Below are 26,754 nucleotides of genomic sequence, written 5' to 3'. Positions count from 1 at the left end.
TTCCCCATCAGTCTGCAGATTATAGATTGTGATTCATAGTTGTTCTGCTTGTACTGTTTGTTATTCCATAAACTTTAACTAATTGCAGTTAGCTATTTTGTGCTCTTCTTAGTCTCCATCATATACTCCTGCCTAAATCTAGTCTCAATTAAATCCACATAATAAGCACAATAACATTTAAAGTCAAACAATTAGAATTCCTGAAATGTTACTGTGCTTATTATTTCAGTTTAATTGAAGCCAGATTGACATGTTATATCAGCAGGCAGACAGGATACTGCAGATACTGTAACCTTTATAATTAAAAGCAACCTAATTTTCAGCACTACATAATGGCCTTGGCAAACTCCTGTTAAAGGGCTGCTGAATAAATGATAGTTTCTGTAATTATTTGTATTCCATGTATAAAGTTGGCATCAGTACAATGTATACCTGATCAGTGGTGTCAGAACAGCTCAGGATAGAATTTACAAAGGTTTGGGGATTTTACTTATCCTGACACTGAACAGGTACATTTGTCACAATGGCGTAAATCAACGGCAATTGGAATGCAAAACTGTATTGGCAAATCCATGGGGTCTGCATCAGCAGAAATCCAGATCAAACGATCCTGGTTAGACCACACTAAGCTTTCTGTCGACCAGTGGTCATTGGTACACAATGGGACCTCATCAAACTGCTGAGGTGAATCTGAAGCGCTACATACAACTAATTCTAAGGATCTGAGATTTCTTCAGCTTTGAAAAGAAGTGATTTACAGGATTAAACATATGATACACAAAACCACGCATACTTTGAAAAAGAGATCAGAGCCACTGCCTTGAACCAATCTAACAGAATTGCTCAAAGGTTAATAGGTTCACACAGGAAAAGTCATATATAGGTCTTCATACAAGTGCTTTGAGTACAGCATTGGATGGCAATCTTTGATTAATTTAAGACACAATTGGATACCCCGATGTAGGGGCACAGGCAGCGACAGGCAGGAACTCTCCAAATAGATGAGTGAAAAAATAGATCGATAGATTTTCTCCAGCTACATCTTGTGATTCTAACTGTTTCTCAGTCAGAATACAGAGTTGGCCTGGAACCAGAAATAGTTTTCAAATTGAAAAGGTACTGTTTACAAGGTAATAGTTTGCGTATTCAACTAAGTAGGAGGGCGGGAGGAAGGAGGAGGAGGTGGATTCAATAGTGTTGCTTGAAAGGCACATGGAGATGTATGTCTAATAAATAATAATTACAATTTACATTACAATAAAGACTAAGTTTGTTGCATACATACTAATGGCAATATACCCCCGCTGGACAACCAATGTGTAAACACTATGTCATACAGGAATTAAACTGTCATATAGAAATATGATTCAATATCATTGAAATCCAAGCATTTGAGGACTATGATTTGCTCAAGAGGCATATTTTGAATTACTGCAGAATTGATGCATAGGACAAAACTGTTAACATCACTGTTAGACCTGCTAAAATGGCACCCACTTCATAATAAAGGGGAAATTTTGAAGGTACAATTGGTTGAAATTAGGAAAAATCTAATAAATAACAATTGACCTTCTTTCTCCAACAATGTGTAATGCAATTAGTGTCCTGAGGTGCAAATCAAAAATGATTGCATTAGGGTAGAGACAATTTAATGGAGATGCAGCACATCATGTTAGAGCAGATTTGCTTGACTCCCAATGACTGACAGCAACACTGACAAAAAGTGACACTTCTGTTTAACCATGTTTCTTTAGAAAGTGCTGTTGTGGGTTAGAATATTCTTTCTTCACTAAAAAGTCATTCAAATAAATTTGAACAGATTGCCCGCATCAAAGCTTACATGAATAAAATTCTTGAAAAAATTCAGTGCTATACTCCATTAAAGCGCCAATACACAGCAGCCCAGTAATTACAGCACGGAACAAGCAATGCAGAGATCATGAGTTCAAATTCTACCATGACAAGTTCTGAAATTGAATTCAATAAATCTACTAATTTGTGGGCTGGCACCAGATAAAGTGACCATGAAATCTGCTTGTGAGTCATAAAATCTCAACTGATTCACCAATGTCCTTCAAACATGTCATCCCTATCCATCTCATCATACCCTGTGTAGTTGCTTCAAGAGCATTCAAAGAAAAAATAATACAAATGTGGACTGCTGAGGGTTGATATTGTTAATTTCTGATCTCAGGAAAGAAACAAGTTTCAGCAGGCCACTGATGAAGATATTGTTCTGCTCCTACGTGTAGAACTGTGTGGTGCAGGGAGACAGTTAAGAAAAGAGACACACTAACTTTAAAGAGGGTTCTGTTTCCAAAGATTGTTAATTTAGAGAAGTCAGCCAGAATTACCTCTCTTGATCATCTGTGATGGCAAGTAGGTGCATTTGGATGACGTTTAAGACTGGAATTTGAATAGTCTCTAATTTCACTCCCTCTGCACTGAATAGATGGCTGAGACAGAATGCTGAGGATCTAATAGGACGAATAGTCATATCACAATAACATGTAATTGCACCTCAAGCACTTCAGAAGGAAGAAGGGGGACAATTATTTTAAATATTCGTAATGTTGCAATTTTTAAATATATTTTAAAAATGTTACAAAGTGCCAGAGACAAGTCACTAATTCTGTGTTCCCACCCACACTTGACTGCAACACCGTTTGGAAAGTTAAAACCAATTGTAGCCCTACTTTTAACACTGCGGGGTGACTAATGTAAAAACTGCTTTTGAACAGAAAAGATCTACTTAAATATCCTACATTAGGACCCTTACTTAACTCTTCTGCAACATGTTACTGCAGTGTACAGCTGGCATTATCTGCAGCTTACTGACTATAAAGCATTAACAGCAAAGGTATCAAATCACTTGCATAAATTTGTCTTCAACATGACAGGCAGCACATCTATCCATGGAAGCTCCACTCCATTCACACCTTCGACATCAGTTGTGATCTGTTTGCTTTAATTATTCTTGGTGACCTTGCTCTTGGCAAGCTACCTGCCCAGAATCGCCACATTTATTCAGCTCATCATTGGAGTGGGATTTGCACATCTTAAATCATTTTTAAAATCTGAAAGCCTTCTTTGTAACACACCTCTTCAACCATTTCTGCATTGGTTGATTCCATATAAGAACACAGTTAAATGTTCAGAAGTGCAGATTTAATCGATTTGAAAAGGTTTATTAAGCTCTTGATTGTGGATTCTTTGGAAGGTCATTTATAATGCAATTTGGAAATTAGCTAGCTATCTCCCGCTTGTCACTTTTATAATCAAGATTCTGGAATCAATCATCTATTCACAGCTTCACAGCTGTGGCCACAGGATTGAGTGATAGTGCTGACTGATGTATTCCACTTCATTGTGAACTCAGGTTTGTGACTGCAATTTTCTCAACATCAATCTCCCAGTTTCAATTCTGCCATGCCAGTAAACCGGCAGTGGTAAGAGGACACTCAGAAATGTCTGCAGGACCGCTACCCATTCCAACTTCCAGGCGGATCTCAGTTTCGGCAACCAGGATTCCCTGTGGAAACAGGCGTATTCATTCAAATATTCAAATCAAGGTTCAGTGTCAGCATTATGATCCTATCCTACCAGCAACATGCCCCAGTCCCCTCATTGATCATGAATGCACAGATGCCCAGATAGCTATGAACAGTGACATATATTAAACCTGTAGTCAGCCTATTACAGTCTGACAGACATGGCAGTGCAATTACTTCACCTGTCCCCTACCTGATCTGTGCACCAGTGCCTATTACTTTCCACTGTTGTTCTTTCCAAGTCATCAGCTAGTGTTCATTTTTATCCCACCTTGTTTTCTCAAGATGTTGAAGTTGCGATCACTGCAGGATTTCTACCTCCAGAAACACCTTACTTCAGATCCTAAAATTATTCACTTGCTTCCCTGCCTTTTGTAGCTGACAATATTATTAACACAGAGTATTAGCATCGAGCAACCACTATTACTTGATTTTTGCTGTACTCCATCTTCTTTTCAGTTTGTGACTTTGCAACAAAATCATCCCACATCAGTAGGAGGAGAAAAAGAAACATTATTTGTAAAGGGTGAAGAGTCAGATTATTTCAATCTACTTTGAGTAGCTACACATGTCAAAGAAACACAAAAATATATTAACATTATAATGAAACAGAAGAACATTTAGCCAACCTTAATATGTTATCATTTTTCTCAGTGTATTTGCACATTTATACTTCTTAATACCACAAAAAGTAACAATGATTCTGTTTTGTACAATGTTTGCAACCTTAATTACCTTCCTGTAGGGTAGAATCCACAACAGTTCAATATATTCTACATGACTTTAAATCTTTACACAGGTTTGCCACGATCTCAAGATCTTTGTATTTTATCTTACTGATAAAACTTCAAACTATATTGCTTTATTGTGGATTTATCCATTGGAGGGGATGCCATTAATTGTCCTGCAAAGCTGTACTACAAATCTCTCTTTGTGGTAGAGCAACAAACTGAATTGCATTTCGAACCAAGGTGTATCTTCCACGGCCAAGCAACATGGGACCCAATATGCCACTTTTAGTCCATTTCCCCACTTAGATAGGTCTGAAAGTAGGACACTTGAACTAGAGAAGCATCTATGACATTGAATAAATTGAATAAAAAGAAATGGAATTCAAAATGTCAAAAAAAATTCAAAGTAATGGAGAATAAACTATCATTTAATAAGGATAGGTCCAGAATAGATATCAGGCAACCCATACCTAAGGGATTAAGCTCAAAATACACAGCATGTACAGTATGAAACGGTCATTCATCCAACAAGTTTATACACCATACAAGCCCCCAATACTTTAACTGAACCCAAGAACTATTCCTCCCACTGTCACATGTTTCATCTAATGTCCACTAAATGCAAATATGCTATTTGTCTCAACTTCTTAGGATAGCAAATTCCACATTCTCTCTGAGCCAGAAAATGAAAACCTCCTGAATAACCTTTTTGATTCTAGTGTTCTCTGCAAATGAAAACATTTGTCGACCGTTAGCTCATTGGGAAGTGTAGCAATAGCCTTGCATGATCAGTCAGTCAACTGAAAGAATCGATGGCATAACCATGGACTTCTTTGTTGTGCTAGTTGTTTTTGAGAAATATAGGAGTCCTTGTGGCACCGTGACAGGAGAGGTCAGGACTTAGAGTCATAGAAATGTATGAAAGAGACCCTTCAGTCCAACTCGTCCATGCCAATCAGATATCCCAAGCTAACTAGTCCCACTTGACACATATTCCTCTAAACCCTTCAGATTCATAAACCCTTCCAGACGCATTTTAAGTGTTGTAATTGTACCAGCCTCCACCAGTTACTCTGGCAACTCATTCCACACACGCAGTACCCTCTGTGTGAAAAAGTTGACCCTTAGGTCCCTTTTTAATATTTCCTTTCTCACCATAAACCTATGCTCTCCAGTTCTGGACTCCCCCACTCCAGGGAAACTATTTTGTCTATTTACCCTATCCATACCCCTCATGATTTTATAAACCTCTATAAGATCACCCCTCAGCCTCCGACGGTCCAGGGAAAACAGCCCCAGCCTATTCAGTCTCTCCCTATAGCTCAAATCCTCCAACCCTGGCAACATCCTTGTAAATCTTTTCTGAACCCTTTCAAGTTTCACAATATCCTTCCAATGGGAAGGAGACAAGAATTGCACGCAATATTCCAAAAGTGGCCTAACCATTGTCCTGTACAGCTGCAACATGACCTCCCAACTCCTATACTCAATAATCTGACCAATAAAGGAAAGCATATCAAATGCCTCCTTCACTATCCTATCTACCTGCGACTCTACTTCAAAGGAGCTGCACTCCAAGGTCTCTTTGTTCAGCAACATTCCCCAGGACCTTACCGTTAATTGTATAGGTCCTGCTCTGATTTGCTTTTCCAAAATGCAGTACCTTGCATTTGTCTAAATTAAACTCATTCTACCACTCCTCATCCCATTGGCCCATCTGATCAAGATCCCATTGTTAACTGAGGTAACCTTCTTTGCTGTCTACTACACCTCCAGTTTTGGTCTCATCTACAAAGTTACTAACTATGCTTCCTATGTTCACATCCAAACCATTTATATAAATGACGAAAAGCAGTGGACCCAGCACCGATCCTTGTGGCACTCCACTGGTCACAGGCCTCCAGTCTGAAAAATAACCCTCCACCACCACCCTCTGTCTTCTACCTTTCAGTCAGTTCTGTATCCAGATGGCTGATTCTCCCTGTATTCCATGAGATCTAACCTTGCTAACCAGTCTCCCATGGGGAACCTTGTCAAACGCCTTACTGAAGTCCATATAGATCACTTCCATCGCTCTGCCCTAATCAATCCTCTTTGTTACTTCTTCAAACGACCCAATCAAGGTCGTGAGATATGATTTCCCATGCACAAAGCCATGTTGACTATCCCTAAACAGAACTTGCCTTTCCAAATACATGTACAACCTGTCCCTCTGGATTCCCTCCAACAATTTGCCCACCACCAAAGTCAGGCTCACTGGCCTCTAGTTCCCTGGCTTGACCTTTCTTAATAGATGACCATGGAAGAAGAGCTCACGGCACAGTTCATGGGGAATCTTTCCACCACCTCCCACTATTCCCCAACAGGAAGTATAGTATGTACTGAAATGCCAAACATTGTTAAGAATTATAAAAGCTTTCATTGAGTACCAACACCTAATTAAGTCTTCAGAAATTTGAAATAACAAAAACAAACAATTGGAATCTCAATCCACAGAAAAGACTATTTTGGATTTACCCAAATAGGAAGCTGTATTAAGCATTAACCTTAATCCCTTTTCTTGAATATAGACTACGCCAGGAAGCTCAGTGCAAAATCGTATGTGTAGACTTCACTTTTTCCACAGCGCAAGAGATAAAATATAGATACCAGCATGTGCTCAAAATGAAATAATACCATACAGTAAACCTTTATAACTATGAAAAGTAATGAAATGTTAATGAGTTAGAATGCTCACTATACATATTACTTAAAAAGATTATAGATGCTGATATATAGACAGAGCCTTCAAGCAGTTTGGTGGAGAGTGTTTCCAAGTTTAGTTCATAGGGATTGTGGCACTAAGAACTTTATATCACTATTGGTGATGCCAATACTTTCATTTGGCGAGATCACTTTTATCGCTGGCAGCTCTGGGAATTAAATAAAGCAGTACTGATGCCTTTGAATACACCAAGAGCCACTGAGAGATGGCTTTCACTCATACCATAGCAGGCAGCAGCAGTTCTGAGCTGGATTCTGTCCTCACTCCTGGTCAATAGGTAAATTATCTGGCAGGAGGCTTGTACCCAGTCACAGTCTAGACTGTAAAGGTCAGCAATGCAAGCTTACTATGCAGTCCTGAACACACCTTCACAAGTCAGAATGGGAACTGCAAAGTATACATTTGTGCATCTTCTGCTGCAAATGCCTGTGGTTCAAGACCACTTTTTAAAATTTTATTGTTCTAGTACTGTTGAGTCCACATCACAGTTTAAGCAGTATCTGTGATCTCCTGCTCATGTTTGTAAGAGGATGGCCCCACAAGATTCCCCTTTTAATTTTTCTTCCTTCTCCGTCTGGCAGGCTGAGGACTCACAGAACTGAGAATGACAGACAAGCACCATCTGGAACCCCACTGGCGCACACAGAGATCCAGTATGCTGCACTTCCTGTGGCTAATTAGGAAGAGTTTAATTAATCCATGTGTTGCATAAAGTAATTCTTCTGAAAAGTTAATGTCGAAGTTGCCTTCATCCCAGCCTGAGTGATGATGTCACACAGACCTAGTGTAGAGGATGAGGCAGGCTTGCACAAGGTCTTGATGGAGATGGATTTGCTATCTCTGGCTCCTGATAATCGTAATTATGCCTAGCTGGCTATTCTGAATTGTACCTATTGTTATCATGTAATAAATTATATTTTATTATGCAAGACAAAATGCCTCTTCTTGTTAAGATTTTTCAGTGTTTCAGTGTTCGATTCTCTACCATTAGGCGAAAGTGGGTACTGCAGATGCTGGAGATTAGAGTCTAGATTAGAGTGGTGCTGAAAAAGTACAGCAAATCAGGCAGCGGCCGAGGAGCAGGAAAATCGACATTTCGGGCAAAGGTCTGCTGCCTGACCTGCTGTGCTTTTTCCAGCACCACTCTAACCTTGACTCTATTCTCTACCATTGTCAATTCAATAGTCCATCAGACTCAGCAAAGAAAAGAGGATTAGAACTGCATATTATCCCGGTCACAAGCCATTAATGGTTTGTACGCAGAGCCCAATACACCATGGTGATCAGCAGTGGACATTATAGCTGAAATAGCAGAAGGGAACAATGCTGGAGAGAATCTATTTCACTGAAGATAAGAAAAATTGAAGAAACACGTGTTTGCTACCTTATGAACATTACTGTTTTAAGAAGAAACAGTCAGCAAATGAAACAGGAAACAGCAACAAGACAAAAACACCACTCCAGACAAGAAAAACCTACATCCCAGAGTAACAGAGTACCATCACTGTGGGCTAGGAAAAGCGTAAAAGCTAGCCAAATTGGGAAGAGAGAGAGAAGGAAGCTCTGGGGGCGCAAAGTTACAGGATCCTGTGGACAAAAGGGGAATAGCTTAACAATAAATGTGCAATATCGCAGGCTGGGAAGGGAAAACTGTAAACAGGTACTTCCCCATCACAGGTAAGCTCCATGAGGAGTGGCTATGGTAAGACAGAGCAACAGTCAGAAAATTCATTTATACTGAGATCACAGTATTGGAGAAGTGGTACCATTTAGTTAAGGGGAAAATAGACAGAACTAAAACATTTGAGAGAAAGAGGACAAAAGAAGAAAGTTATATGAATTTTAAGACATTTAGAATATTGTAATATTCAAGGATTTAAACTGTGATTTAGATAGGAAGATTTATTTAGGCTGCAGCCAGAGAATTTTGTCTTAAAACATTGTGCAAGGGAACATGCATGATGTTTTGAACCATGATTCCAACTCACCTGGGAAGAAGCAGGAAACTTCCATTTTTCTGCAGAAGGCAAATAAATCTCCAAAAGGTATGACCCCCTCCCCCCCACCCACCCACCCCAGCAAGTCACAGAAATAATGTGAAGGAATTGCTTCCTTTAATTGTGTTTCTTTAGTCCCAGTGGTGTCTGCTCGTTCACTTTCGACCAGATCAATGAGGCTAATTTTGTTCACCTTTCTGTACAAAGGTCAACTTCTACATCATGTCTCTTCTGGCTAAAAACTGTGGTGAAAACAGCATGGGCTCTGCTGCTGCTCTCATATACATGGTGGCCACAAACTGTCTTTGTTCCGTGTGTCCATGAGATTCACAATGTTTGTATCGGATGTTTCAGCCAGTTTGAAAAGATCTTCTATGTAGGGAGAGAGTCTAGTTGCACAGTATAGTTATTCAGCTTAATTTGAAATGTTACAGAAGTAACAGCAGTGTTGTTATCTAATTGAATTTCAAGCTTTATCAGAAGGATTTCATAAAGTCATTAATACAGAATTTAAGAAGGTTTGTGAGCAAAATAAACTATTATTAGCATTGGCACAATTTTTAAGAATCTGAAAATACTCAAGATAACTAACAACATTGATTTAATGCAAAACGCCAAGCTTGCATTGAGCAGATTACAGATAATCTTAAGATTTTTGAAAAATAACATTAACGTAATAAGAGAAAAGTAAACACATGAATAAGTAAGAATTCCAAAAAGATTTAATGTCAAAGATGGGCTAAACAGAACAGAAGATTGGATATTTTAGAGAAAACAGTTCTCAAGATACAGAATTGCTTCAAATTTAAACATCAAATCTGAAGCTAAAGTAGTTAATATGTTAATGCTTTCAGAAGGTCTATCGCAGATGACTTTATTAATCAAAATATCAAAAATATACTGACAAAGTTTTAAAAACCTTTGAGAATTACTTCAATCTGTGATTAAAAAATTCTTGAAAAGACACGATTTAACAGGAGGGTTCAATTTTAATTGATGATCTATTTAAAGACCTGTACAGCTGTGACTTATGAATTCTGTTTTCAAAACTCAAAAGAGATAGTTTTTTTTGGTAGAATTATTCATTAATCTTTAACAGATTTGTTACAGTCAAAAGGGAACTTAACTTTGAAGAAAGCTATTCAATATTTGCAGGAAGCAGAAATCAGAAAGATTCACAGGGAGATACTGAAATAAAAAGAACAACTCTACATTGGAAGAACAACTGAACCTATTCACTTCATAATGTTCAGATTGTCTAACAAGGCAAATATGAAGCCAGAGAGTTGACAAAACAAAAGCTATTAAGGATCAATATCAGCACTGTGAAACAACAAAACTCCACAGACACGGGCAGTGACAAGCTATATTGAAAGAATATAAAACTTGCAGAAAATGTGTAAAAGTAGGACAATTTCAGTGCATCAATAAAGTCAATTATTTTTTCAAATTCATTCACAGTATGTGGGTGTCACTGATTAGGTCAGTAATTGATGCCCTTTGCTATATGCCTGGAGGAGTCACGTGTAGGTCAGACCAGGTAAGAACATTTTCTGAAGGACATTACTGGATCAGATGGGTTTTTACTGACAATCAACAACAGCTCTATGGTCATCATTAGAGAGTCATCTGCCTTGGTCAGACTTGAACCTGGGTCCCAGGACATTATCTGTGTCTATTGTCTAGCAACAATACCACTAGGTCAGTACCTCCCCTTACTAATATAAACTAGTTGATGTGGCAGCACACTCTCCTTTAAGAAACATTTCTGTATTAGGCGACAAACGATTAGAAAAAATATTTTGAGACATTCTTAGAGGAAATTAGTCATTCAACCAAAATTAGTGATTTATCTGACTCACCATTAAAAGATTTATGTCAGCGAACATCTTGTTAATTTTTAGCTTGGTATAGGAATAAGCGTTAGTACCTATCTTACAGAATAATATTAAAAAACTGAAATTGCAGCCTTCAAAGATGAAGAAGGCAGAACAATTCTCAGGGTTAAGGCATGCCACACATAACACTGTAACACAATAAGTGTAAGAAAATTGATTCATGATCAACATCCCTCACTTTTTGGTCTGCATTCATGTCTTGGTTTTAGCATCCTTGTAGAAGCAGAAGTTTAACCAGTTCTCTGAGAATAAATAGCTCCAGAACAAATTGTCACTCAACCAGTCAAGGAATAGCATGTAGACGATTTCACTGCGCTCCCAGACCCATTGAAGAAGCAGAAAAAAAAATCATCGAGGTTACCGATGTTAGAAGACAATTGTTTCATATTTTCAACTGGTTACGAATTTCATTTTCACTCTACATTCAATGTGCCCCAGAAAGATTATGTAGTGATTATAATGATGTCAGGCAGGTGGGTGACCTCAGAGAATAGGAGTTTCCTGACTGGGGCTGTTACTGTGGTTCAATCAGGGAGCCCTGGCTTGCAGCTAAGAACAGGAGTACCAAATATTCTGCTCAATCGGAGAGCTGGCTCTGAGGGAGGTGGGTCAGTGTCAAGGACTGTCCATGTCTAGCTAAAGGGTGACCAGCCGCTGTAAAGTTATTTCAGATTAATGGATTGTTTTTGCTCAACAGACATAACTTTTAGCATAGAATACTGCTTAGAACAATGATATTTGTTCATCTAACTTCGGAAATGTCATTGTTACGGGTTGAGATAACCTACAAGTATAAAATGGCTTCAAATTCTTTAAGAGTTCTATGTAATTTTCCCAGCTCCCTCTTTTATATTGATTTCTTTACAATTGTATGCAACTATTTCCTTCCAAAATGAATAACATTTCTGTTAGAGAAGGAACTACAGATCTCAGAGATTGAGCCTCAGCTTTGGCTACATACAGATTGGTTGAAGTGTCATCATAACGGGATTGTGTTTTTAAACGTGTAGGTCTCTCCATGACTCTATGACTCTACAGATCATTGTAGCATCACTAAGTATTGAGCAATATGGACAGGCAGTCTTTTGCACTGTGCGTATTGTATCAATCTGAGATAAAGAAATGAATGAGTTCTGATTGGAAGGCTAGTTTAAGGAGAGCAATAAATAAATCCTGAGAAAGGGAGAAGGAGAGACTGACCTGAAAGAAGAAACAAAACAAATTATCTTTTCTTGTTCTTACTTTGTTTTGGTTATGCTCCTCATGATCTGTTTCATCCACTTTCCAACTGACAGGTAGAAATGTCCTATCACTTATTGTCTATCCTTGCATCTACTGAATAAGAGGCTGTCTTTTCACAAAATTAAGAACAATCAATGGAAAGAGTTCAAAATAATCTCAACAGGTAGTTACTTGGTCAGTTTGGAATCAGTCTTTGTGCTGACTTTCCTGCATAGGTTGAGAGCACGAGCTTTAAGAAGCTGCTAGAACATAGGTTCACGAAGCACTGACCTGAAGTTCCACTCCATATCCTCTGTAGACTGTAATAGTATAGGTGCAATCCAAGTTGCTGTAGTACAGGTGACTGGGGTATTCCGGAGACTCAATGTAACCCTCAAAGTCTGTGAAATTTAAACTGCAAGGAACTGCAAAGGAAAATGGACAAAGGAATTAGCACTTGCAAAACACAGTCTGGGCCTCCCTTGATCCCATTCCACTTTCTATTCTGCACAAAGTTGACTCCTTGAAAGAGTTCACTGCACAGATCAATAAAGATCTTTTGTCCCCATTGACTTCAGTAGAACTGCTGAAGTGTGTCTCTGGCTGTGATGAATCAGTTTTCACATCACTTGTTTGGGAGTGTTGCCTTATTTCCTCACACTCCTAAACATGGAAAAGTCCCACTAGAGCTTTCAAACCGTCCAAAGCATTAACACCACATTGCACCAAGTGCTTCCTCATTTTGGCCTTTATCTCTTACAATCAATAATGAACATGTTTCTTTCACAGTTGGTTCACCAAGTAGCAATGTTCAAATAAAATTGCAAAAACATCTTAAGTAGGAACATAACTTTATTACTTCCCCTTAATAAATTAAAAGTTGTAGTCAAACAAAAAAATTACATTTTTCATAATGATAAATTATGAATTTGCATCCAAATAGATTTCGGCACAGAGAAGGGCAGTTAGCTACCATTAGTGCTAAAATTAGAACTACCTAATTTAGTTTTGTTATTTTTCTCCTTAATGCTGAATTTTTTTCCTTCCATAAGAGTTCATCTTTCAAACTAACATCATTCAATTATAATTGTCATAATATTATGTCTTCATTATAAAAACATGGAGAAGCATTTGAACAAATTGATTGATATGTGGATTAGAAAGGTGCACAGTTATCACCACAATTAAATTGGATTTCCAGCTAGTGATGAATTTTAAGAAGTAGGAAGTAAGTACTTGTATGTGCTTGTGGCTGAATAGTAGTGTCCCTACCTCTAAGCAGGAGGCCCAAATTCTAGTCCCACCTACTCCAGGGGGTTGTAACACCACTGAACAAGTTAATTAGAAAATATATTTTAAAAGTTGCATTGACTGGGCATCTCAATGAGCTGGTGTCCAAAATCAATAGAAATAAAATTAATCTACTAGTTTGAGTTATAAGGAGAGGAGACTTTTTTTTCCCTGGAGTGTAGGAGGTTGAGGGGTGACCTTATAGAGGTTTATAAAATCACAAGGAATGTAGATAAGGTGAATCGCCAGTCTTTTCCCTGGGGGACGGGAGTCCAAAACTAGAGGGCATCGATTTTAGGTGAGACCGGAAAGATGACGAGCTGCCAGAGGCAGTGGTAGAGGTGGGTACAATTACAACATTTAAGAGATATTTGGACAGGTAAATGGATAGGAAAGGTTAGAGGGATATAGGCCAAATGCAGGCAAACGGACCACTTCAGTTTAGAAAACTTGGTCAGCATGGAGAAGTTGAGCCAAAGGGCCTGTTTTCATGCTGTTTGAATCTAAGTACTGTCCATCTTAGTATCACCATCATTAGCTCTCAGATCATATTTGGTATATTTAAGTGTGAGCATGATCAGTTTATTCTGACCATCTTTGACTTTGTTGTTAGAGTAGAATCTATCTACTTCTCCCTTGAAAAGTATTCAACGCCTTCACCAATCTCTAGGGAAAAAGAGTTCCAAAGAGAGTAAGTTTCTCCTCATCTCCATCTTAAATGGGGGATCCATACTTTTAAATGGTGTGGCTTAGTCCCAAAAGGAGAAACATACATTGACCTTATTAAGCCCCATCAGGATCTTAAACAATTCAATAAGACCACCATTCATTCTTATAAATTCCATAGGATACAAACCCAGTCCAATCAATATTTGGTGGCTTAGTGGTTAGCACTGTTCCCTCACAGTGCCAGGGACCCGGGTTCAATTCTATCCTCGGGCAACTGTTTGAGTGGAGTTTGCACATCCTCCAGGTGCTCCAGTTTCCTCCCACAATTCAAAGGTGTGCAGGTTAGGTGAATTGGCCGTACTAAATTGCCAATAGTGTTCAGGGATGTGTGGGTTAGGTGTATTAGTGAGGGGCAAATGTAGAGTAATAGGGTAGGGGAATGGGTCTGGGTGGGTTACTTCTCAGAGGGTTGATGTGGAGTTGTTGGGCCAAATGGCCTGTTGCCGTCCTGTAGGGATTCTACATGTTCTACATGTAAATATTAATATCTTTCCTGGACCAAGGAGTCCTAAATGATGCACAGTGCTCCAGACACAGCTGTATTGATGCCCTGTCATACTTTTATATTTCAAACAGGTTAAGCTGCAGATCAATCAGAATGGCCTACTCCTATTTCTGTAATCCTATTCCTCATCAGGACTTTGAAACTTAACAGCCAGTATTTTAATGTTTAGAGTTCATAATTCTGCTTCAGCCTCATATCTCTTGCTCTTGGCTTCACTTTGACCTGAGCATCTTGAAATCAAGTGCCTAAATTCAATGACTGTTTTAGAGTAATGTTTCTTTTCCAAAATTTAAATATTTTGCTGCATTTAAATGCTTGGTGTGTTTCACTACAAGCACATCATTCATATCAAATATAACAAAGAATGGTTTTAAAAAATTATTCCTTGGTTCTTAACACTACTATAGTAGTGGACATTTATATTATTTGTAGAGAAATTGTACGTGCATCATTTAATCAGTGTTTGCTGTGACCATAAAAAAAGGACACAAGAACTAGGAGCAGGAGTAGGCAATTCAGACCCTCAAACATGCTACATTATTTCACACAATCATGGCTGATATCATCTTAGCCTCAACTCTAATTTCCTGCCTTCTCTCCATAACCCTTCAACCCCTTTACTAATTAAAAATGTCTCCCTCCTCTCTCCTTTATTCACTGCTCCCAGCATCCAGTGCAATCTAGGCTAGTGAATTCCACGGATTCATAATTCTTTGAGAGAGTAAATCTCTATAATAAATCTGTCAGCTCTTAGCCTAAAATTAACAAACAGAGGGTATCTTTTCATAAGCTCATACTTGTTACTAAGCTAGACCTACAAGCTATGCAATGACCTGCAGAACCCATGACCAGTGACACAGAACTTCCTAGGTGGACAATTAGCAGGTGATTCCCACTGATGGCAACTATGAAAATAAAGATTGAATCTTAAACCTTACACTTGCTTGTTTGTAAAGTTGAATATCTGATTAAACTTTTATTGCTCATTACTCCTATCAAATGAGAACTATCACTCTAATTTGCATTGATGGCACAGGCTTTAGTTTCATAGAATTGGATTTCTTCACACAGTAGTCAGTGAACACTATTTCAAATATTCAAAACCACATTTGAGGAACTTTAGTCATTCAAGATAATTTTGAATTTAATATGCAGAGACCTTCATGGAAAACTTGAAAGGGAATGCCAGAATCAATCTGGACAGCACATCTTAGCTTGATTGCAATGTACAGTGGAAGATATCGGAATGATATCAGAACTCTAAGGTTCAAATGATGAGCACAAATTACAAAAACTAAGGTTGCTTTCCTTAACATTGCAAGGGTTATGGGTGACTTGATCAAAACTTTAAAGATATTAATGAGAACAGATAGGTTAGAGAGAGAAATAAAAGCTCCCATAATTGGAGACTAGAGCTACACAGTCTCATGGAAGAATTACAGCCAGGCTTCACAAAAGTGAAATTATAAATGAAATATTATACTTCCACAGACAAAATGTGTGATAGAAGCTTGGAATTTGGTTCCGAAATGGCAATTGATGGCTGATCAGTTGTTAAATAGAAATATGAGATTGATAGAATCTTGTTAACTAAATTGTTAAGGGATTTGAGCCAAAATCTAGTGTACATGGAGGTTCTTCGCTGATTAGCTCAAACCTTATGGAAGGCTGGGATAGCTCAAAGGGACAACACATCTACAATACATTCAAATGACTTAATTCAACACAAATGAGAAGCAGTCATGGTCATGAAGCTTGGCCTTTCTGAAGCTGATTGCATCGATCGTCAACCAAGTCAAATTGTACAGTGAGATAATTTCTTTCCTTGCTTTTGATTCACTTAATTCTGTGAATGCAGATTTGAAGCACTATCCAGAACCAAAAGAGAGGCCCTATCTTGCTCATGAAACATGGACCTTATTAAAGTTTTTCACTTAGACAACCCCAGTGATACTGAGTCAGCAGCAGGCTATTACATTAGCACAGAATTTTGGTGATGCTGCTTAGCATTCTAATATGGTGCTCAATTGATGACTTGCTCTTAATCTGTCCTGGCATTGTCTATTAAACCTCAAATGATGGTACAGGGCTTTTTCTTCAATCAATATATCAAAGCAGAGAGATTTTCTTCTGAGACATTAGCTTAATCTCTCAGGTGTCTCTTGCTTTAAAAGTAATCCGCCAAATTTTCCATGTCCTCTATTCTTCCTAAGCGCCTGAATCCTTGCAACATTGAGATCACAAGGACTATACTTATTGCAGTGCAGCAGAGACTGAAAGGATAGGGAGAGCAGTATATGGACGGGAAGATCATTTTTGCTTCTCACACAAAGTTCATTGAGGGTCAAAAAGGTTTCAAATAATTCGCAGTTTTAATTACAGAGTGCAGAATATATATCGTAGCTGTTGTACATAAAAGCAGGGACACAAATGGATCTAATTAAAGTGCAAGATAAGCTGAGCACTTTGATAACCTTAAGGTCACTTAATACCTGACAGAACGCGCATCTTAGTGGTTAGTTTGATGAACATTTATTTGAACAAGTTGATTTTTTTTGCACTCAGGCCTGAGTTAGAAACGTTAAAAAAAATTACTTCTGCATTCCTTTTTGCTGTCATGCAAGAAGTTTGAATTTTGATCCTTTCAAGTGTCTTTGGCTCACAACAACTCTACATCAGACAACCAGAGTAAGGGTACATGACACAGTGATTACGTCACTGGATGAAGCCAAGAGTTCAAATCCTATCATAGCAGTTTGAGACTTAGCTAGATATCTAGCTAAGTTTGAGACTTAGCTAGATACTAGCACTTAGCTAGATACTAGAGATTGATGCAGTTCCTGTGTTGACAATAGTAGTTTAGAGAGGCCTGTTCTCTTGCCTTGCCTCACACTGGAGTCATACAGTCACATGGCACAGAAATAGACCCTTCGGTCCAACAAGTCCATACCAGACATAACCCAAACTAATCTAGTCCCACCTGCCTGTTCCTGGCCCAAATCCCTCCAAACCCTTCCAATTCATTAACCCATCCAGATGCCTCTTAAATGTTGTAATTGTAGTAGCCTCCACCACTTCCTCTGGCAGTTCACTCCATACATGCTCCACCCTCAGCATGAAGAAGTTGCCTCCCCTTTGGTCACTTTTAAATCTTTCCCCTCCTGCCCTGGTGACATCCTTGTAAATCTTTTCTGAACCCTTTCGAGTTTAACAACATCCTTCCTATAGCAAGGAGACCAGAATTCACCACAGCGTTTCAAAAGTGGCCTAATCAATGTCCTGTACAGCTGCAACATGACCACCCAAAGCCTATACTCAATGCACTAACCAATGAAGACAAACAGGACGAACACCTTCTTCACTACCCTATCTACCTGCGACTCCACTTTCAAGAAACTGTTGTTATGGACTAATCCATGCCATTCAAAACATTCTTAAGCAGGCAGCTCTAGACCTAACTTTGCAATTTGTTTCGGAAAATGTACAATGAAAATTACCCAGCGTAAGATAGCTAGGTTGACTATTAGATTCCTGAAGAAGGGCCTGTGCCCGAAACGTCGAATCTCCTGTTCCCTGGATGCTGCCTGACCTGCTGTGCTGTTCCAGCAATAAAGTTTCAACTATTAGATTTTAAAACAGACAAAAAAAATTACGCACAAAAGTACACAACAAAGCACAAAGAACAGAATAAAAAAACTCCTACAGAACTTAGCCTATCCAACTAGACTTAATTATGCTGTTCCAAGTACACACAACAGTCCCAATAAGGAAACTCCCTTTAAAACCCAGTATAAATGGAACACATGCTGAAGTTGAAGGACAGAAAAGAGAGAGAGTTTCCATAAAGCTCCCTGTTGAACTTCCCAGTTCAAGACTGAACTAAAACTGCTCAGCTCAGCTAAAGAGCTGACCACTCCCCTTTCATTATACAGGTTACTTTTAAAGCATGACCACTTTGACCTGAAGTCTCATCTGTTTACATATAAACAAAAGGCCTCTCAAAATCCTTTTCATCTCTGGACCAAACCAGACTGATCGGAGTCCAGCCCAGTTTATTGGCTCTCTGAAAGAAAAATCAAGGACAGAGTCTCCTTGAGCCAAGGAACAGCTTTTAGGGAAAAAGGGACTAGACTTGTGACACTATGAACTTGCACTCCAAGGTGTCTTTGTTCAGCAACACTCCCCAGGATGTGGAGTCTCTCCACTTGATGTGGAGAAATGCCTCTCGCTCTCTGTATAAAGAAGATAGATTCCTATAGTCTGTTGTGAACTATTGATAATTACCTTAGAGTAAAAGGTACAGCTCCCTTTAGTCGAAACTAAGATTAGATTAGATTAGATTAGATTACATACAGTGTGGAAACAGGCCCTTCGGCCCAACAAGTCCACACCGCCCCGCCGAAGCGCAACCCACCCATACCCCTACCCCTTACCTAACACTACGGGCAATTTAGCATGGTCAATTCACCTGACCTGCACATCTTTGGACTGTGGGAGGAAACCGGAGCACCCGGAGGTGTACTTTCGTTGTGTACTTTTGTGCGTAATTTTTTTTGTCTGTTTTAAAATCTAATAGTCAACCTAGCTATCTTACGCTGAGTAATTTTCATTGTACATTTTCCGAAACAAATTGCAAAGTTAGGTCTAGAGCTGCCTGCTTAAGAATGTTTTGAATGGCATGGATTAGTCCATAACAACAGTTTCTTGAAAGTGGAGGAGAACGTGCAAACTCCACACAGTCAGTCGCCTGAGGCGGGAATTGAACCCGGGTCTCTGGCGCTGTGAGGCAGCAGTGCTAACCACTGTGCCACCGTGCGGCCCACTGGGAAGTATTACTACTGAGCATGTTCACAAGAATCTACGACATAGTTGCTGTATAAAGTAACGGTTCTGAAAGGGTTAATGCTTACAACTGCATTAAGCTCCACATAAGCTCATGGTGTTATGAGGACTTGATGGGGAAGGCAGAAGGTGAAAAATCCTGGAACTCAGCCTCTAACAACAACCCCTAACTTACCAAAAGGATGATGATTGTTCAAGAATGAACCTCATGACCAGCATCTCAAGGACAATAAATGTTGGTTTAACTAGTCACATGGATGAATAAACAGTAGATCAGTTATAGATCTTAAAGAAGACAGATGTACAATCTGGTCTCTTCACTGTCTTTAAAGCAATGCTTATTCAGTATTTAACAGCTTTAACAGTGTTTTGAACAGGCAATCAGCAGTAGAAAGTGCTGAACAATCATTCTAAACTATTAATTCATGGGGCGTGGATGTCAATGTGGCTGGGCCATATTTATTGCCCATCTATAACTGCCTTGAAAAGGATTGTGGTGATCTGCCTTTGGAACCACCGCAGTCCATTTGATGTAGGTAGATGCACAATGATATTAACAGAAGGAGTTCCAGGATTTTTGACTCAGTGACAATGAAGGAATAGTAATATATTTACAAGTCAAGATGTGGAGTGGTTTGGAGGTGGTGGTGTTCACCAGTAGCTGCTGTCTTTGCCCTTCCAAATGGTAGTAGTTGTGCTGTCTAAGGAGCTTTGATGAAATTCTGCAGTACATCTCTTGTCAATGATACATACTACTGCTACTGTGTGTCAGTGGTGGAGAGAGTGAATGTGTGTGATGTGGTGCCAATCAAGCAGACTACTTTACCCTGGATGGTGTCAAGCTTCTTGAATAAAAACCAAAAGAACTATGGATGCTGTAAATCACGAGGTTTTGCTGCAGCTCGATAGAGCCCTGGTTAGACCACGCTTGGATATTGTCTTCAATTCTGCTCACCTCATTATAGGAAGGATGTGGAAGCTTTAGAGAGGATGCAGAAAAGATTTACCAAGATGCTGCCTGGACTAGAGGGCATGTCTTATGAAGAAACATTGACAGAGCTAAGGCTTTTCTCATTGGAGTGAAGAAGAGTTAGAGACGACTTGATAGAGGTGTACAAGATGATGAGGGGCATAGATAGAGTGAATAGCCAGAGACTTTTTCCAGGGCAGAAGTGGCTATCACAAGGGGGCATAATTTTAAGGTGGTTGGAGGAAGATTTTAGGGAGATGTCATAGGGTCTTTACACAGAGAGTGGTGGGTGCATGGAATGCACTGCCAGCAGTGGTAGTAGAATCAGGTACATTAGGGACATTTAGGCAACTTTTGGATAGGCACATGGATGATAGTATGTCAGTTAGTTTGATGTTAGAGTAGGATAAAAGGTCAGCACAACATCAAGGGCCAAAGGGCTGTAGTACTGTGCTGTACTATTCTATGTTCTATATCTACATTAAAATATGATACTTTGAGGCCACTCTCAATGTCTAAACTTCAGTATTGAGAATTTATAATACGATTTGGACTGTGTTTGAACCAATTATTTTCATTTGTTTAAATAATTATTTTCCCTAATATGATCCCTGGTGTTTCAGCTTTCTCAAATTGTAGTTTATTCAACTGACCAAGCTGTTACAAAGCTCTTACAATGTAGTAAAATAATAAGGGTGCTGTTAATTTGTGACATTCTGTCCCTTGTTTGTGATGGACGGTTAATAAGATTTAAAGGTAGAGGCTTTATGCTGGTTTAACATATAATTAAAGTACATGATGAGCTGAATACATTTTTTAAATTAATTTTTTTACTGGATGTGTGCATTCATTGCCCATCTCTGATTGCCATCGAGAAGATGGTATTCAGCAGCCGAAGTGGTTTGTCCCATTCCTGGTGAAGGACTTTTGCCAGAAATGTTGATTCTCCTGCTCCTCAGCTGCTGCCTGACCAGCTGCGCTTTCCCAGCACCACACTCTCGACTCTGATCTCCAGCATCTGCAGTCCTCACTTTCTTCTAAGTGGTTTGCTCGGTCATTTTACAGGAAAGTTGAGAAATCAACCATATTTCTGCGTGTCTGAGTTTCAGATTGTCACCTCTTTCTGGGCAGAAAGAAGTTTCTTTGCAATTCCTTATTTAATTGCTTGGTGACTGTCTCATATTAATGTCCTCGCTTTTTGCCACAAGGGTAAACATTAACTCCGTGTCTACTTGAACTATATCTTTCACTATTTTAAAGACCAGATTAGATCAATCCTTGACCTATTTTCAAGAACAAAGAAGATATTACCTGTTCCTTCTATATCTCCACTGATTCAAAACTATTGAGGAACTGCCTATATATCTGTCATATACCAATTGTGAGTTAGAACCTGTCTGCATTTACTGAAAGAACATTTATTAATACATCCTGTTGGCAAACAAGTCAAATTTAATTCTTTCAGATTTAGAATTCTAGCCAGCAGAATGGACAGCCTAATTTGTCAGAATTCAGCCCCTCCAAAATCACCACGTTTTGAGGATTTGAAATACAAGGCATCTTTTACTCCAAAGCACAGTTCAAACTAATTTCATTATAAACCTAGTACTGCTGACCCAACTGGACAGATTTGAATTTTTCCGTTGCAAGTTCTGAAAATGAAATTGAGGACAGATAACACAATGATCGTACGCAAATGGTATCAAGCGGGTAATACAGTACCGCTGAAAGAATGTGTGCTTTCTCCATCGTTCTTATTGGAGAAAAATTAATGAAAAAATACCATTTTGAAAATCCAAACAGAACAGAATTGCTCGCAATTGGATTTTTCTGCCTTTATATAATTCCCTCAGGGTCTGCTGTGAAGATTGATTGCTGTGGTTCAGCAACAACTTCTCTTATCACTGTATCATGTGATAGAAGGCAATCTCACCAGACCCTGCTTTTTTTTCATCTAGCAATCCCCACGCTCCTGTATTCAGTGTGATTAGGATATCCAACCTGGTTTGTAATTTATCCTTGGTCAGTCACAGAATAACCCTTTAGTGCCAGATCATACCAACTTGAACTGAAATCTTTTTCTGGGAGAGAGGGGCCAGCTGACATTCAGCATTGTCGCGCAACCTACATTTACGCAGACAGTCGTTTTACAGTAAAAAAGCGAGAGAACTGCAGATGCTGTAAACCAGAAACAAAAATAGATATTTGCTGGAAAAGCTCAGCAGGTCAGGCGGCATTTGTGGAGAAAAATCAGAGTTAATGTTTTGGGTCGAGTGACCTTTCCTCAGAACTGAAATGTTCAATCTGATCTCTCTCCACAGATGCTGCCAGACTTGCTGAGCTTTCCCAGTAATTTCTATTTTTGTTTCTGATTTGACTTGTATTTTCACCTTGCACCAGTATTCATGTTTCAAGAAATTTCCCGTGATGGGTTGCAGGGGTCCTGGTGTTTAGAGTCAAACCATCGCCAGAAAGGCTAACCTGCCATCAATCTTAGCTGCTGCACTGAGCAGGCAGATTAAAAATGAGGTGAGGGGATAGAGAAAGTGAAGCACCCTAAATGCACTATCCGCACTCATTATTCCTAAAAATAATTTTAATTTTGTACCTGGTGTCTGCACAGTTGTAATTATCGTTGTGGTAATGATGGTTGTAGTTGTAGTTTCCTCATCAGTCTCACTAGCAACTGAGGAGATGGTTGGGTCTGCAGTAGGATTGCGATGTTGCTCAGCATTCTGTCCTCGCATTTGATGTGTGCCTGCTCCAACCGTTGTGGCAATGTCCCCTGGAAGGTTACTTGTCATCGCAGTTGCCACTCCTTGGTCGCTGAAATGTTGAACCACACCAGATTTGCTCTGAGGCACTCCTGCTGCAGTTGAGACGCGGCTAGGCTCAGTTTGAACAAACGCAGTATTACTATTTGGGAACACAGATTCAGGAATCTCCGATGTAGCTGAGCTCACAGCAGATGTTGTGAGAGAGTCTGTGGTGGCAGCCATTCGCATCATTGGAGGGGTTTTCCCTCCTTGTGTTACACCGGTATTGTCAGCCGAGGGTGCAGCATCTGTGGCCAAAGATGCAACAGAGCCCAGTGTTGTCATCGGAGAGGTTGAGGCCATTGTAGTAGTGGTTATGTCAGAAAAAAATGGAGTGTCATTGGTGACTATCTGATGAACCAAAGGATCCTGAGGTTTTTGCGACTGAGTAGCAGGAGAAGTAGCGCCAATTCTCATTCCTATCTTATTGGTAAAAACTGGTTCCTGACCAAGGAAATCTTTCTTCAGTAATGTTTCGTGAATGATTTCTTCAAGCAGTGGATGATGGTTATTGATGTTGATATTCGGCGTTGTACTAACAAAATGAAATTCATCTTCTGGATCAGCAGTTGTAGCCATTGTCCATACAATATCTGTCTTGCCATTGTTCTTTCCTTTTCCACTTACGGTATTCAGATCTTTGGACAGGTCTTTAAAAAAAGCAAAAGAATAGGAACATCAGTGATGGAGAGGAATACAATTTTAACTTCAGAACAATGATGACTGCATTTCGAACATCATTCGCTGGCTGTGATGTTCCTGAGAACATTAAAGGTGAAATATAAATGCAAATTCCAGAAGATCTTTATCAACCCACCATGCATCAAAGTCTAGTTCTTTATCTTCCTATGCTGAAAGATGTCAAGTAGCAGTTCAAATACCTCTATAACCCTCAATCGACCTTCTGAGAATTATTGATCTAACCCACAGATGTTGCATCAACAATCAGCTCTGCAAATGCCTCAACAGCTCAATTTTTACACAGGGAGGATATTTTTCAGGTCTTTATCTTTTGAGGCTTCCAATTACACCAGCAAATTGCTCTGTACAATGCCGTTATGTGGAGAGACAATATTTGCAAACTTTGATTAATACTCCAGTTCCGGATTTAATACATCATTATAGGTATAAATTGAAACCATAAAAGTGTTTTTTAAAATTCAAGGACTATGTAACATACTGGACTAGAGCATTGGGATGACAGTTCTTTTCTCCTTGATGGATGTAATGGATCTCAAGTGTTTTAAAATTCCAATGGACATAAAGATTAATGTCATAAGCAATTATATTTAATATTCTGCATTTATAACTCTTGAGTGCACAAACCAAGAATCATACCTTGGTATCAACATTTGTGAATGAATATAGAATCACGTAGTCATAGTGATAAACAGCATGGAAACCTTTGGACCCTTTGCTCCAACTCATCCATGCCGACCAGATATCCCAACCTCATCCATTCCCACTTGCCAGCATTTGGCCCAAATCCCTCCAAACCCTTCATCTACTTATCCAGATGCCCTTTACATATTGTCATTGTACCAGCTTCCTCTGGCAGCTCATTTCATACACACACCACCCTGCATGTGAAAACATTGCCCTTTAGGTCCCTTTTCTATCTTTCCCCTCTCACCTTGTCTACCTTCAAGCCAGTTCTGTATCCAAATAGCTAGTTCTCCCTCGATTCTGTGTGAACTAACCTTGTTACCCAGTCTACCATAGGAACCTTGTTGAATGAATATGTTTGGATTAAGGATGTTCTGCTCACAAGTGCAGTATTAAACGTATATTTAAAACTACAACCACAACATTTTGCTAAAAGTAAAGCACTTTCCTTCCTTCATCAATTTCAACAATATTTACAAATATCCCAATAGTAATGCTGAAAACAAAATATTGTTGATGCATTTGTCTTGCACTGATCAGGATCACCAATTTGCAAGCTTTATCAATGTAAAGGGAAAACAACATTTATTCTGGATGACAGGACGGTAGTCATTTGTTCACAGATATACTCTAAATGGTAGATACAGAGGTAAATACAAAAATATTTTTTTTAATGTGCATCAGTCTCTGGATTATTTACATAAAGTAAAGAGTTAAAAATTGAACCCTTTGCAGTGGAGATGACTGATTGATGGTTGGACGGTCATTTCCATGATCATTAGTTTTACAGACTGGTTGAAATTCTGTTGAACTAATCCCTTTTGACTGTGATGAAATTGCAGGGTCTGGGTGAGAAAGAGGCATTTTGTTGTTTTGCTTCCTTTTGTCTGGTCACTTTCTCATACTCAGAGTGAGAGGGGTGACTACTGGCTAGTTCTCTGACTGTGGCTTTCACACCATGTGTAACTCAAGCTGATGCCCACAAAAGCATTAAGTCTCACTAGAATACTCCAGTAGAGTTGGAATTAGCTTTTTAACACTTGTCCATGTATATTTCTCAAAGGGAAAAATACAAAATGTGTCTACAGTTTGGGACACCATCCGCAGCAGGTGGAACACTATTGAATAGGGAGTTATCAACCCTTACTTATCTTTGTAGTCACACGAGATCATTATCCAGTCTGATTTGACTTGCTTCTTTGTCCCTTTCAAGGGCTATTGTTGAAATTTCCCTTTGAAGTTGTAGGTCTGACTTAGCTTACATCCACAGCCATGTTTGGCTGTATCAGTCCTTTTAAAGAACACATTTACAACTTGGGGTTACAAGTTAAAAATATCCACTGTAATTTGGGGTCTGACCCAATACCACATAAGAGTTGTCGATCTCCAACTGCCCTTAAACTGAGTGGTTTGCTTAGCCATTTCAGAGAACATTTCAGTCATCAGCACTGCCATGGGCCTGGAGTTACACTGACCTGAAAAGGTAAAAAAGATTTTCTTCCCTGAAGGTAATTGCAATCAATGATGGTGTCATAGCAGAAAATGCTGAGATTAGCTTTATATTTTAGATTTATGAATTGGAATTAAATTTTATTGGCTGCCATGGTGGGTGTTGAATCCATAGATCTCCAGTTTGTGAGTCGCCATATTACCACTATGTCATCATGTTCTCTTTAATTGCTGACCTTAAGATATGGTCTGCTGTCACGATACTCTACCCCTGTCAAAGGGTCAGCATAGGCATCTGATCATTTCTGTAGCAAACATTATTGGAGAGTTTATTTTGTTCATTACTTTGGCCACACAAACTGAGCCTTACCCAAATAGTAGGTTATCAATAAAGCCCCTGAAACCATGGAGTCCAGGACGTTCAGCCTCGGACTTTCGGGTGACCATCCTCCAAGGTGGACTTCGGGACAGGCAGCAGAGGAAAGTGGCCGAGCAGAGGCTGATAGCTAAGTTCGGTACCCATAGGGAGGGCCTCAACCGAGACCTTGGGCTCATGTCACATTACAGGTGATCACCATTGCACTACACACACACACACACACAGA

At 39.2% G+C, this 26,754-nt stretch overlaps 1 protein-coding gene across 3 annotated transcripts in view; it reads right to left on the bottom strand.

Annotated features, from left to right (window-relative positions):
• The window catches only part of sez6b (seizure related 6 homolog b), an 830,703-nt gene that overhangs the window by 422,040 nt on the left and 381,909 nt on the right, over window positions 1-26,754 (bottom strand). For all 3 annotated transcript variants that reach the window (XM_043718461.1, XM_043718459.1, XM_043718460.1), the window contains exons 2-3: window positions 23,107-23,964; window positions 12,454-12,587 (exon numbers count right to left, since the gene is read on the bottom strand). In XM_043718461.1, the coding sequence (XP_043574396.1) occupies window positions 12,454-12,587; window positions 23,107-23,964 (992 nt within the window). The remainder of the gene's footprint in view (window positions 1-12,453; window positions 12,588-23,106; window positions 23,965-26,754) is intronic.

The sequence above is a fragment of the Chiloscyllium plagiosum genome, chromosome 28, assembly GCF_004010195.1.
Source record: "Chiloscyllium plagiosum isolate BGI_BamShark_2017 chromosome 28, ASM401019v2, whole genome shotgun sequence".
In the NCBI taxonomy this organism is placed as follows: domain Eukaryota; kingdom Metazoa; phylum Chordata; class Chondrichthyes; order Orectolobiformes; family Hemiscylliidae; genus Chiloscyllium; species Chiloscyllium plagiosum.
This window is presented reverse-complemented; position numbering and strand designations above follow the sequence as displayed.